Source organism: Rhineura floridana, chromosome 6 (genome assembly GCF_030035675.1).
Source record: "Rhineura floridana isolate rRhiFlo1 chromosome 6, rRhiFlo1.hap2, whole genome shotgun sequence".
Taxonomy (NCBI): Eukaryota; Metazoa; Chordata; class Lepidosauria; order Squamata; family Rhineuridae; genus Rhineura; species Rhineura floridana.
Window position 1 is genome coordinate 20,793,376 of NC_084485.1, and position 13,326 is coordinate 20,806,701.

Here is a 13,326-nt window from a genome sequence, read left to right on the forward strand (position 1 = left end):
GGTGGAGAAGAAAATCGAGGCTTCTAGGCTGAGGGACATTTTGTGAGGAGCGGAAGAAACCAGCCTGGAGACCTTGTTACTAAGAACATAAGAACAGCCTGCTGGATCAGGCCAGTGGCCCACCTAGTCCAGCATCCTGTTCTCACAGTGGCCAACCAGGTGCCTGGGGGAAGCCCGCAAGCAGGACCTGAGTGCAAGAACACTCTCCCCTCCTGAGGCTTCTGGCAACTGGTTTTCAGAAGCATACTGCCTCTGACTTGGGTGGCAGAGCACAGCCATCATGGCTAGTAGCCATTGATAGCCCTGTCCTCCATGAATTTGTCTAATCTCCTTTTCAAGCCATCCAAGCTGGTGGCCATTACTGCGTCATTTAGGTGCCAGGCAAAACATTTATGCATCGGAGGCAGTGTGCCTTTGAATACAGGTTGCTGGGAATTGCAGGTGGGGGGAGGGATGTCCTGCTTGCAGGCTTCCAACGGACATCTGGTTGGCCACTGTGAGAACAGGATGCTGGCCTAGATGGGTCTTTGGCCTGATCAAGCAGGCCTCTTCTTATGTTCTTAACGATGGGGGTCTCCTTCGGGTGGCTGAGTGTCCTAATTTACAGAGGGCAACCCTCTCTTTCAAGGGCCGTCAAGTGGATAGTCCTCTATTTAAAGGAACTCGCTGCAAGGGCCTTGATTATTGCCCATCAATTAACATGCTTATCCAGGCAAATAATTTTACAAAATCTTTTGGTTTTATCTGTATTTTGATAATGTTATGTTTACTGTTTTAAAAGTCTTTTATTGCTATTTTAATATATTTTATACCATTTTATGTAAACTGCTGTAGAGATTTTTTTTCTGATTAAGTTGCTAAATAGAGAAATAAATAAACAAATCAAAACACCTGAACAGCAGTCTGAGCAAGCACGTGTGTCACAGAATCGTAGAGTTGGAAGGGGCCTACAAGGCCATCAAGTCCAACCCCCCTGCTCTGTGCAGGAATCAAAGCATTCCCTACAGGTGGCTGTCCAGCTGCCTCTTGAATGCCTCCAGTGTTGGAGAGCCCACTAGGTCATTGGTTCCATTGTGCTTCCACTCTTCCCCATTGTTGTACATTCTCTTCCCCACTATGGTAAGATGTATTATATTTCACGTTCAACTATAGGAATTATTTCTACTTTTGCAGTACTACATATAAATTAGCATATGCAAATAGTATGCAAAGCCATGTCATCTTTTTTGGTGCTGCATAAGTGGCTACCCTTGCCCTGGCTGCATATGTGGCCACCCTGGTAAGGCCTAAGAACGTAAGAAGAGCCTGCTGGATCAGGCCAATGGCCCATCTAACCCAGCATCCTGTTCTCACAATGGCCAACCAGGTGCCCGTGGGAAGCCCACAAGCAGGACCTGAAGTGCAAGAACACTCTCCCCTCCTGTGACTCCTAGCAACTGGGATTCAGAAATGTATTTCCTCTGACAGTGGAAGAACATACCCATCTTGACTGGTAGCCTTTTTGTTGTTGTTATATGCCTTCAAGTCGATTACAACTTATGGCTACCCTATGAATCTTTTGGATGTATTCATAGGGAAATAGGTATTCAGAGGTCACAGAATCATAGAATAGTAGAGTTGGAAGGGGCCTATAAGGCCATCAAGTCCAACCCCCTGCTCAATGGTGGCTTACCATTGCCTTCGTCTCCCATTCAAATACTAACCAGGCCTGACTCTGCTTACCTTCCTAGCTCAGATGAGATCCAGCGTGTTCAGGGTAGTATGGCTGTAGCCACTGGCAGCCTTACCTTCCATGAATTTGTCCAATCCTCTTTTAAAGCCATCCAAGTTGGAGCAAATTCCAGAGTTTTCACTATGCGCTGTGTAAAGAGGCCAGGGACAGAGTCTTAAACATACCTTAGCGACACCACAGGCTGAAGTTGTGGACCTGTATTACCCTCCACCCATTCACCCCTGGTCTTTTGCGTTTGTGCGCATCAATATATAGGCGCGCACACAAATGCGTCCCAGCAATCTTTAACGCAGCTATGGAGAGCGACGGAAGGGGGGCATACCTTTGTTCCAGAAAAGGCAACTAATCCGTATGTTTTCCGGAGTGGAAAGTTGATGAAGGGCATCCGCCAGGGCTGGGCGTGTACGAAATGTGTGTGGAGCCAGGACACCCTCACCCCCCCCCCCGCCACCTTCCAAGTCTCCACCTCTTCTGGACAGGGAACCTGTGATCTGCCGAGCTCCATTAAAACTATCAACAGAGCGTCGCTGCGGCTCGGAGGGAAGGAGCACGCTGTGCACAACAGCAGCGAGAGGAGACGGCAGCGCGGCGTTTCTCTCTCTCGGAGCCAAGCGGCTGGAAAAAGCAGCCCTCAAACCAAGTCCAGCCCGCCCCATCGGGGCCTTCTTAGCCAGCGGTCTGCCGCCCCACACTCCGGACGTTTGCTTTGGAGCAGGCACATGGAGCCTGGGTGGTTTCTCTGCAGAGGCAAAGCGCGCTGAGCTCAGCCGGCCCCTCGTCGCCTCCTGCCAGTCCGCACTTTCAAGTTTGCCTTTTTTCCCTTTTCTTTTTTGCAAGTCTGCTCTTTTCTGGAGACAGGTTGCAAGGATCGCCGCGCGGGGCTTGGATTTGGCAATGCTCCGACACTGGTGGCTCGTTGGGCTCTTCGTAGGTAAGAGGGAGTCGCGCGATGGCTCTTCGGGGGCGGGCGGGGTTGCTTGGAAGGCAGATCTGCGTTTGCGGTTCCGGACTCTGCTGTCTGTCGTGAAGCGTGGAGACCTAACTTCTTAGCCCCCCCCCCCCCCCCGGTCTCCTGGAAGGATACACACACCGGGCTGCCCGCAGCTTTGATGCGTTGGCCCGGTAGAAATGTTGCGATTCGCTGAATTAGAGCAGGAGTAAAGCGGAGTCACAGGTGTGAATTAAGTGTGGTTGTGGCCGGGCCCTTCTGAACGGCTGGGGACTGGGGTCAGCGGTCAAAAGCCAGTGCGGTGTAGTGGTTAGAGTGCTGTTCTAGGACCTGGGAGACCCGGGTTCAAATCGCTATTAAGCCATGAAGTACACTGGGTAACCTTGAGCCAGTCGCTGTCTTAGCCTAACCTACCTCACAGGGCTGTTGTGGGGATTAAATTAGGAGGGAGAAAACAATGTACGCCACTTTGAGCTCCTTGGAGAAAAAATGGGATATAAATGCAATAATTAATTAATAAAGAAAGAAAGAAAGAAAGGCATGTAATACGGGTTGGAGAAGAGAACCTTTAAAATGGAATCGTTAGGGCTGAATCTCCTTTAACGACCCTGTTAAGTCTGCAAGCTAGAATAATGAAGAGTGCAATCCTATGCATGCCTTCTCAAAAGTAAGCCCCGTGGGGGGGAGTCGCTTCCCTCCCCCCGGAATTCTAAATGTAATGGTAGAGAGCCAGTGTGGTGTAGTGGTTAAGGTGTTGGACTACGACCTGGGAGACCAGGGTTCGAATCCCCACATAGCCATGAAGCTCGCAGGGTGACCTTGGGCCAGTCACTGCCTCTCAGCCTCATGAAAACCCTATTCATAGGGTCATCGTAAGTCGGAATCGACTTGAAGGCAGTACATTTACATTTTAGAGTGTGTTGCCAATGGCCTGCAGTCACAATTCATAGACCCTGCCCCCCCCCCCCATATTTCTGTGGACACTCTTGCCTGCTGGGTTCAATGGGACTTTCTCCCAAGTAAGTATGCGACAGCCCTATTCCCACTTTTCTGGAAGGAAAATCCACGGAACTTACTTTCTGAGCCGGCATCCATAGGAATTGCATTGTTGGGATCATTGATCTTGAATGCTGTGCAATTAGAAAGTGGTAGCTACTCCAGATTAATCTGGAGTTCATGGCTATGTGAGTTTTTATGTGAGTTTGTGTGCTGCTACTTTTTTAAGTACAGTCAGAACTGAGAGAAGTTGACCCCTATCCAAAAAAATTGATTCTGAAATACTGATAAATTTGTGTCTCTACAGTATACATGCAAACGTGCGTGTTTGTGCTCTGTGTTAATTAATTCAGAATAAGTGGCGGGACTTGCTTCAGTAGCCCTAACCTCCAACACTCGATCAGTTTCCAATGAGAGCGGAGTGCAGTCTTTCACGGCTCTTTTAACACCTCAATTCTGAATAGGACAGGCTTGGTCAAGGGGTGTTCATGGATCGTTTGTTTGCATTAAGTGATCCTGATGCCATAGGACACTGTGAAACAACCAAGATGGTAGTTTAATTCATCGAGAAAACAAGGGGTTAAACTTGCATGTACCTTTTCCAGAGCAGATCAGCTTTTGGGGGATTCCTGAAACTTCCCCTTCTGTTTTGCCCCTCCAGTCCAGATCCTGACAATGTCGTTCCCTGTCTCGAAATGTTCAAGCTTGTTTTTAAAAAAGGATGCATCTTTGCAGCAATGTGGGAAGCCTCCTCCTAAAGTAGCATGTTGTGGAGCATTTTAATAAATCTGTCTCCTGTCTGCCACCTCGGCTTCCCTCTGTAACGCAGGATGGATGGGGGGAATCAGTAGGGGCTGCAGACAGGCATCCAAGGCCCCCTCCCCTCCCCAAAGCTCCCTGTAGATATGCTGTCTGGGTAAAAAGACTTGCCCCTAATATCAGATGTGCAGTTACTAATCAGCTGGTATAGCACAGTGGGGAGGAGAGCCTGGCTGGGAGTCCAGAGCCTGTGAGTTCAAATCCCCGCTCGTGTCGCCTGGATGTCAAGGGCCAGCTAAAGATCATCCCCACAGTGAGTGGCTCAGGGGTTACGTGCCCTGCCACCTGTGCAGCCGTGGGCAAGCTGCAGAGTCCCAAGGAGCCCAGCTGCCCCCCAGCTGGCAGTTGCGGACAAGGAAGGGGCTGGCTTCTGCAGCTGTGGCAAGCTGAGCAGGCCCTAGCCAGCTGGGGAGGACTAGCCTCAGAGGGAGGCAATGGTAAACCCCCTCCGAATACCGCTTACTATGAAAACCCTATTCATAGGGTAGCCATAAGTCGGGATCGACTTGACGGCAGTCCATTTCCATTTCACACACAAAGCCCCTCATCTCCTGTACCCCATGTTCTGGGGCTTGACAGCACATTCTGCAACTGTGTTTTGGATGAGCCTTGGCTCAGCTTTAAGGCCAAATGGTTGCCCTGAGCCTACCCCAGGGCTCATCTGTGACAAATTCCAGAAGAGTAGCTGCATTAGCCCATTGTAGCTAACCCAGCAAGGGGTCTGTGGCGGCTTAAAAGGCGAATCAATATATAGCGGTTTGATTTTTTTTAAAAATTATTTTTTGTAGAGAAGAGCCTGAGTCACCAGACACCTGTCTCAGCTTATTTTCCTAGTGGTGGAGGTGGGATATTTTGTGTGTGTCTGTGTGCACATTTGTAAATGTTTGCTTTGTTGTGGAAGTCCCAAGTTGCTTATCGGTCAGCTTGCAGAGATTTTACTGTAACCAAAAGGCTTATGTGCAGATATGTGCATGTGTTTGGTGTCTGCGTCTTTTGCCACGCCAGGGAGCTTCCTTGGCGGAGCCAGCACCAGTCTGCAACAGCTAATAAGAGATAACAGTTAATAATGAGGAAGAGAACGGCTGGCTTCAGCCAAGCACCTGGAGTTGATGCCCACTGATTGCAAAGGAAGGAGATGGGGGGGTGTTCTTGGCTTTTCTAGCCTCCCTGCGCCCCCGGTCCAATATTGGTCAAGTTTAACGAGCAGGGCAGTAATGATCATGAACTGGAAAATGTCCATCCCTTTGATTTTGAGGTTAGTTCCCCCCCCGCCTTCATTTGCAATGCTTTTCACTGCTATTTGCAGCATTGTAGCTTTTGACTATGCAGGCATTTTACTAATGCTGTTATATCAATGCATGCAGACAAAAATTGGGAGGCAACTGTTGTTCTATGTAAACAGCAGGCCCTACCTGTAAATAACACTTGTTCTCTTCTGCATAGGTTAACAGGAAGAAGGTATGCCTATTGAAGGTTGTTGACATTCCCATGTGAGTGGCGACAGTTTTGACCACCTGCAAAAGTCACCTGCAGGTGACTGCCATTCACTTGTTGCAGTCTGACAAATGGTGAAATATATGTTTTGGGCAGTTGCAGAATTTTGGGGCATTGGCATCTTGAATGAAAGCTGGCCCTCACCACATTTTCTACTGTTATAGGAAAGTATCCCATAGTGCAGCCTTCTTCAACCTGGTGCCCCCCAAGATCTTTTGGAGTACCATCAGCCCCAGTTTGCACAGCCATGCCACCTGGGGCTGATGGGAGTTATTATCCAAAACATCTGGAGAATGCTAGGTTGGGAAAGTCTGATACAGGGAGACAAGCGACAGAGTCTTCTCAGTGGCTGCACCTACATTGTGGAACCCCTTTCTCCATGAAGTATGGTTGGCCCCCTCCTTGTTTTCCATCGGTTACTAATGACCATTTTATTCAGGCAGACTTTCGTTGTACATATGGCAGGTAATGCCTTTCTGCTTTAAACTGCAGATCCTGTCTCCTTGGTTGATAGTGTTATACTGCTGTTTTAATGAAAGGTTTTAATAGCAAAGGTTGCAAGCTGCCCTGAGTGGTGCTTTTGCACTAGAAGGGCAAGATGTAAGTGTTCTTTACAAAGAAAGTGAAAAGACAGACAAAAAGCTAAATTGCCCCAAATGGAAAGGGTACAGAAGGGGAAGAAGGGGAAGACAGCATGGGAGCAATTTTTAAGTATCCCTTTGGCAGTTGTGGGGAACCAGATATCACCGGGCAATAACTCCCATCATCCCTGGCCATTGGCCATGCCTGGTGTGGCTGATGGGAGTTGTAGTTCAGCAACATCTGGAGGACCAAACGTTCCCCATACCTGCACTATGGCCTAGTTCTCACAAACAGGGAATGAGGCAGTAAACCTGTATTTGGAGTATATTACTTAAGATTGCAGGCAGGGACTCACACGACTAAATCGGTGTCCATACATTTTTTTTCTCCCCTGCCCATAGAAAACTGTTTGGTCAGGTCAAAGGGTCTAGCCTAGCTATCCTGCTAGCTTTCTGTGCCTAGGCATGTATTTTAATGACAGACCATCTGATAATGTGAGTCCGTACCTGCAGCCCAAATTCAGGTTTCGCCTGTTTGTGAAAATTAGGCAAGCACTTTGGGTACCACTAGGAGGGCATAGGAAGGATGCTGTCTTATGCGAGTCAGGCCATTTGTCCATTTAGCTTAGTACTGTCTGCACTGACTGGCAGTGGCTCTCCAGGATTTCAGACAGGGTTTCCCCAGCCATGCCCGGAGATGCTGGCGACTGAACCTGGGACCTTCTGCATGAAAAGCAGATGCCCTGCAACTGAACCATGACCCTTCTCAAGGTCACACTACTTCTGAAAACAAGTCCTGGACTTTTCAGCCACTGCACATAATTCTTTCTGTGACGGGCAGGTTCCCTTTGGCTGCATACAGCTGCCTTCAGCCGAGCCTTCAGGCTTGTATTTTAGATTACCACTTTTTAACTCCTGATTTTTGCAGTCTTGTTTTCTGTGCACAATAAGACAGCAAGCGTCCTGAGGGGCGGGGGCTGCAAAAGGCTGTAGGTGTTGCACTTGTCACTGGACACTTTAAGCACAGGTTGTGCTGTTGGGCTAACCAAGGGCTGGGAAGCAAAGTCTGGCTGTTACACAACTGTAGTGGATATCCAAATGCTAATTGCTGAGCCTATGCAGACATTCCAGTTGTGACTTCTTTCCTGTCCTGGTAGAATGTTACAGGATAAGAGTTCTCTTTGTTCTAATAAAAGGGAACAGGATTTAGGAATTCATGCTATAGTCTGCCAGAATAATAATAATAATAACAATAACAAACAACAACAACAATAACAAACAACAACAATATAGTTTAATGAGCTGCAAGTATTCTAAAAGAAGATATTTAAGTTAATATAGTTTATATTATTCATATAGCTTAAAGATCTGCAAGTATACTAAAAGAAGGTACTGTGAGAAGTGCTGTAAAAAGATGCCTTTTAATACGACTCTTGCAATGTACTAGTTCCTCATAGCTGCTCTACAGCATTTGAGAGGGTGGAGGGACTGAGACCCTCCCATGGTGATGCTGCTCCTAAAACACATCTTTTGCAGAAATGCTCTGAGTTGACTGGGATTATTGGAAGGAAGATACCAGATTAAGAGTTCTGTATAGTAAGAAAGCTTGCATACTCCTGCTTCAGTAGACGTTAGTGTAATAAAAGGTATTGCCATTCTTTTAAAAAATATTCTTTAAAAAAATCTCAGGGAACAAGATGAGAAAAAGCTGTTTTTACCATGCTGTTTAAGGGAAGAAAGGAAATAAATGGAAATTTATTCAGTTAACCAGAGCAGTTAGGAGCTGCTCTGGTTAATGGAGACAAAAACCTTGGGGTGGTGGTAGGGTTATCATTCGCAGCTCAATTTTATATAGGTCTCCTCAGAAACAAACCCAATTCCATTCAGTGGGACTTACTGCTAGGTAAATGTACATAGATTGCCACCTTGGTTGCTATGCAGAGATCTACGGCACTTGAGGGAGCAAATTCATCATGCCCTCTGGCAAGTGGGGGCCAGGAGCAAAGCTCAGGCTCATGCCTCCTTGCAGAACATGGCAATTCCTGCAGTAACATGCATAAGGACATGCAAGACATTTGCCATCAAAAAAGAAGTTCAGTATTGTATGTGTGCACACACATGTCCTGAGTCACACATTGGTGGATATGTAGACACCCAAAGCCCTGTTTAGCCATTTTGCTTCTGTGTTTATTCAACAAAATAGGGGGAGAGGGAGGGGGAGAACACTAGCTTACACATTCCCCCATCACTATTTACAAGTTGCAGGGATAACTTACTATCTTTATTTAATTTGTATACTCCTTTGTACCAGTGTGGTGTAGTGGTTAAGGTGTTGGACTACGAGGGTTCGAATCCCCACATAGCCATGAGGCTCACTGGGTGACCTTGGGCCAGTCACTGCCTCTCAGCCTCATGAAAATCCTATTCATAGGGTCGCCATAAGTTGGAATCGACTTGAAGGCAGTACATTTACATTTTTTTGTATTTCAAAAGACATCTCTGTTAACCTCAGTATTAAAAAACACAGTGCAAATTCCACATTCACTACTACTACTACTACTACTACTACTAATGCCTTGGGAAAGACATTTAGTCAGTACTGCATGGGTTAAGTAGCCCCTCCCTTCTGCCCATGCAGTCTCCAAGGTGAGGACCATATCGTTGCCAAAGTGACATGGTCTTATTCTCTGGGATTGATGCCACAACAGCGGTCAGCACCGCCTGAGTTTTAAGATACTCTGTGATTATGTCAGCTGAAATTCTTGGATCGATGACATGTTTGCATTTTTACTTCAAAAGCTTATTTCACTCTAAGGAAAGTTTACTATCATTTTAAAAAAGTAATTGGTGTATCTGGTAGACTGAGATGAAGATGATAAGGCTTGTGTATGTGTGCGTGTGTGTGCGTGTGTGCACCCTCCAGCTTCTCAGGGTGACGTTTAAAGGTTGTTGAATAATATACAAAGGGAAATGTGTGTGGACACAAGATCAAAGACAGCGCTACACTAAGGCAAATGCATCTTTTCTGCAGTACTGCTGGTGGCTGGACCTCATCCTCTCACACCTCATTTGAGCTTTAGATTCCTATTGGAAAATTTCAACACAAACATTATTGGAGAGAGTGGCAACTTGCTGCCATTCTTCCCTGCCTGCAAATACTAACTCCACAAAAGCAAGGCTCAGGGTTTGCATCCAGAGTAACATTCAGTACCGCATCCTGTCAGTGCAAGGATTTCTGCTTGTGCAACAGGGCTTTCTCCGTCTCTGCACCCCCTCCCATGTGCCCCCTGAATCTGTTCTAGAGGTTTCTCCAACCCTCCGGAGCAGATTTGAGGAGGGCATGGGGCATGCACAGGGGGTGGTGAAGGGGGGAAAGTCCTGTTGCATAAGTGGAAATCCTTGTGCTGATGGGATGTGTTTGTTGGATACCACCCTATGTTCCCAGGACCCCTCTGCATGAGCCTATTTGGAACCTTTGAGTGTATGGCTTGGAACTTCCATTTTCTATCTTGGCTGAAAGTTTCTACATTCTTCCTGGATTTTGGTACAACTGGTGAAGGAGTTGTCTAAATACCATGACCCGTTTTCAGTTATGTTGTGGATTCAAGGTTCTTTTTTTGTCTTTTCCTGGCTGTGCCCAGTTTGATGTCCGTGATGGAACAAAAGCAGAAGAAAGGTGTTAAACCAGATTCTAGGTAGATGAAATAGGGAGTTGTATTCAACAAGATCCTTCTGTTCATGGAAAGTTCTTTGATCCAGTGCAGGCTTCCATGAATGGAAAGAGGGCAATTTTTGTGACTCCTCTGTAGACCTTGTGCTACCCCGTGGAAGGGCACAGGAGACGACTGGCTCAGTGGTAATGCAGAAGGGCCCTGATGCAGTCCCTTGTTTTCTCCAGGGGGGTCTGGGAGCCACCTCTGCCTGAAACCCCTGGAGAGCAGTCAGCCTCCAAGAGGTCTTCTGTATCCTTAAAAGTTGTGCAGGGGAAAGGGAGAATTCCACCTTGTGGTTTTTCCCATTACAGGGTTGCAAGAACACCTGCACCTGGCTGACTTTCTCTTCTCCTAAAGATACAGGATCAGTCTCAGGCCCCGAACCTGGCAACCCTAGTCAAGGGACTCGGGGTGTGTGTGTCTTAGACCCCTTACTTTTTTGGGAGAAGGATCCCTATGTCTCCAGCTCCTACAAGCCAATCAGCATGAAAGGGGAGTGTGTTAGCCACTGAGAAGAGTTTTAACATGCTTCGTTATCCTTTCCTGCTGATTGGAGCCAGTCAGAGTGAAAGGACGTGAATCAGCTACTGAGAAGACTCTTCTTAATAGCCAATATTCTTCCCTTTCATGATGATTGGCTCCTAGGGACGTCTGTTGTTGTGGGAAAATAATTCACAAGGATCCAATTCTCAACCCAGCAGCAAAAAAAGGGGGGGATAGGAGGGGGTGTGGCTGTAACTATCATGAAGGGACTCTGCACTTCTGAATTTGCCACTACATTACTGGCTATATGGACCAAAGGCCTACCTAGCTCTGTATAAGGCGGCTTCCTATCTTCCTGTTCCCAAAGGTTGAGGGATTGTCAAGAGTACTGTGGGAGGCGGCTCTGAAGGCTGCAGGGGGAAGGCAGATTTTGTGAAAACCACCTTCCTCCTCTTTCTGTTCAGGAAACCTACATTTAAGGTGGCAGCAGCACATCACTTTAAACAGTTGTGGCGTTCCCCAAAGAAGTGTATTTTGTGAAGGCTGCTGAACGTTTTTAGGAGATCTCTGCTCCCCTCATAGAGCTACAATTCCTGGAGTCCCCTGGGAAGAAGGTTTGACTGCTAAACTACTCTGGAAATTGTAGCTCTGTGAGGGGAGTAGCAGAAGTCCCCCTGATTAACTGGTACCGGTTACACAATTCAGCCTTTCTTGGTGGAGGATTTCGTATGCCCCATTGCAGAATTTGGATTTTTAATTTTTTTTTTTTTTAGCCAACTGGCCGGGGCTGATGGGAGTGCAGTGCAAAACATCTAGAGGGCACCAGGCTGTGGAAGGCTGTGTAAGCATTGTCTGATCCTAGGCATGTGCCTTTTATTGTCAAGTGCTGGCTTCAACATCGTCAGCTTCAAATAAGCAGATTATAGAACAGGTACATTTTATTGGCTGTGAATCTCTCAGTTTCACTGAAATGTTAGTACATTTTATTAGAGTTAGAAATGGAGATGTTGGTTTTTGTCAGCATCCTTCCGTAGCAAAAGAGCAAGAAAATGTAAGAGGTGCATCAGTGCACCATTTTGGATCCGTCTAAGCTTGCAGCCATTAATTTTTACAGCGACTGTGTATCCTCCAGTGTACCCGATCCAATGTTTCAGTTTGTTATTGACGGTTGCAGAAGTCCTGACTTGTGCAGCATCAGCTACTGATTTTGCTCCAGTTCTCTGGAAAATCTTTCTCTTGGTTTAGCTCAGAGGTGGGGAACCTCAGGCCTGGGGGCCAAATGTGGCCCTCCAGGCATTTCTCTCTGGTCCTAGGAACTCTCGTGCTTTTGCCTAGTTGGAATGTATCCTTGAGCTCCGATATTTCTTGCTTTCCTCAATGGACGATAAACAGAGGTCACGTGAGTGTGTAGAAACCAGGGCTGTGGAGTCGGAGTCGTGGAGTCGGAAGCAATATTGAGTAGAGTCGGAGTCGGTAGAAACATTCTGACTCCGGCTTCAAAATAAAAACTTTCATAGGAATTTAGGAAAGTTTTCTCGTTCAGAAATTTTAATCAAATAAATATGTTTTATGTTCTGTCAATCTAGCCTGATGATTCACGTGGTGGTGATGAAATGCCTTGTGCTACCATTTTACTACAGTAAATTTGTTATTACTAGTTAATATACATTTGCCATTTATGAAGGAGTCGGAGTCGGACAGTAGAAAAATGGAGTCGGAGTCGGAGTTAAAGGTTTGGTGTACCAACTCCACAGCCCTGGTAGAAACTAGCCTACTGTACACAGGCAAAATTTATATTCATTACTCCATCCACCTTTGCTGGCATGTGGCTTCCAGAAGTTTGCCCAGAAGGGAATGCGACCCTTGGGCTGAAAAAAGCCTCCCCCCCCCCAATCTGCTGCAAAGATGTCCCAGCTTTTGAGGATGAATAATTTTAAAGGGTATGAACTTAGGACCGTAGGAAGCTGCCTTATACCAAGTCAGACCATTGATCCGTCTTGCTTAGTATCATCTACATGGGTTGGCAGTGGGTCTCCCAGCCCTACTTGGAGACGCTGGGGATTGACCCTGGGACCACCTGCATGGAAAGCAGATGCTCTACCACTGAGCTATGGCCCTTCCCCTTGGGAATGGGAGGGAAGCATGCCTCCACTTGAGTAGCACAGTGGCCTTTGATGGGTGCAACTGTGCTCTTTGTGACCTAGGCGGAAGTTCTCAGGGCTATCACAGGTAAGTAAACTCTGTTTTCGCCACCACTAGGACCTATGTTTGATTTTGTCAGCTGTGTGTATCTCAAGCACAGCAGCTCATAGGATGAGCGTGTAATAGTCAGATTCTAATTAAATGTCACTTAGTGGAACTGAGGAACTGGAAATAGTAACTGAGCTGCATATTCAGCAAAATTTGAGGCTAATCACATTCAGAAAAAATAATAATTAAAATTTATTCTCCTAGGACTATACCACTTCAGGCTGCAGATTGGAGAACTGCATTTCCAAATGCTGCCTCTGGGCCCCTTTTCTAATCTTCTCTGCATGTAGAAAACACATACATAAGGGA

At 46.7% G+C, this 13,326-nt stretch overlaps 1 protein-coding gene across 1 annotated transcript in view; it reads left to right on the top strand.

The window, feature by feature from the left end:
• Positions 1–2,272: 2,272 nt before the first annotated feature.
• APCDD1L (APC down-regulated 1 like) overlaps positions 2,273–13,326 on the top strand; it is a 54,612-nt gene continuing 43,558 nt past the window's right edge. The window contains exon 1 of the mRNA XM_061631163.1: positions 2,273–2,663. Within this exon, the coding sequence (XP_061487147.1) occupies positions 2,627–2,663 (37 nt within the window). The 5' untranslated portion in view covers positions 2,273–2,626. The remainder of the gene's footprint in view (positions 2,664–13,326) is intronic.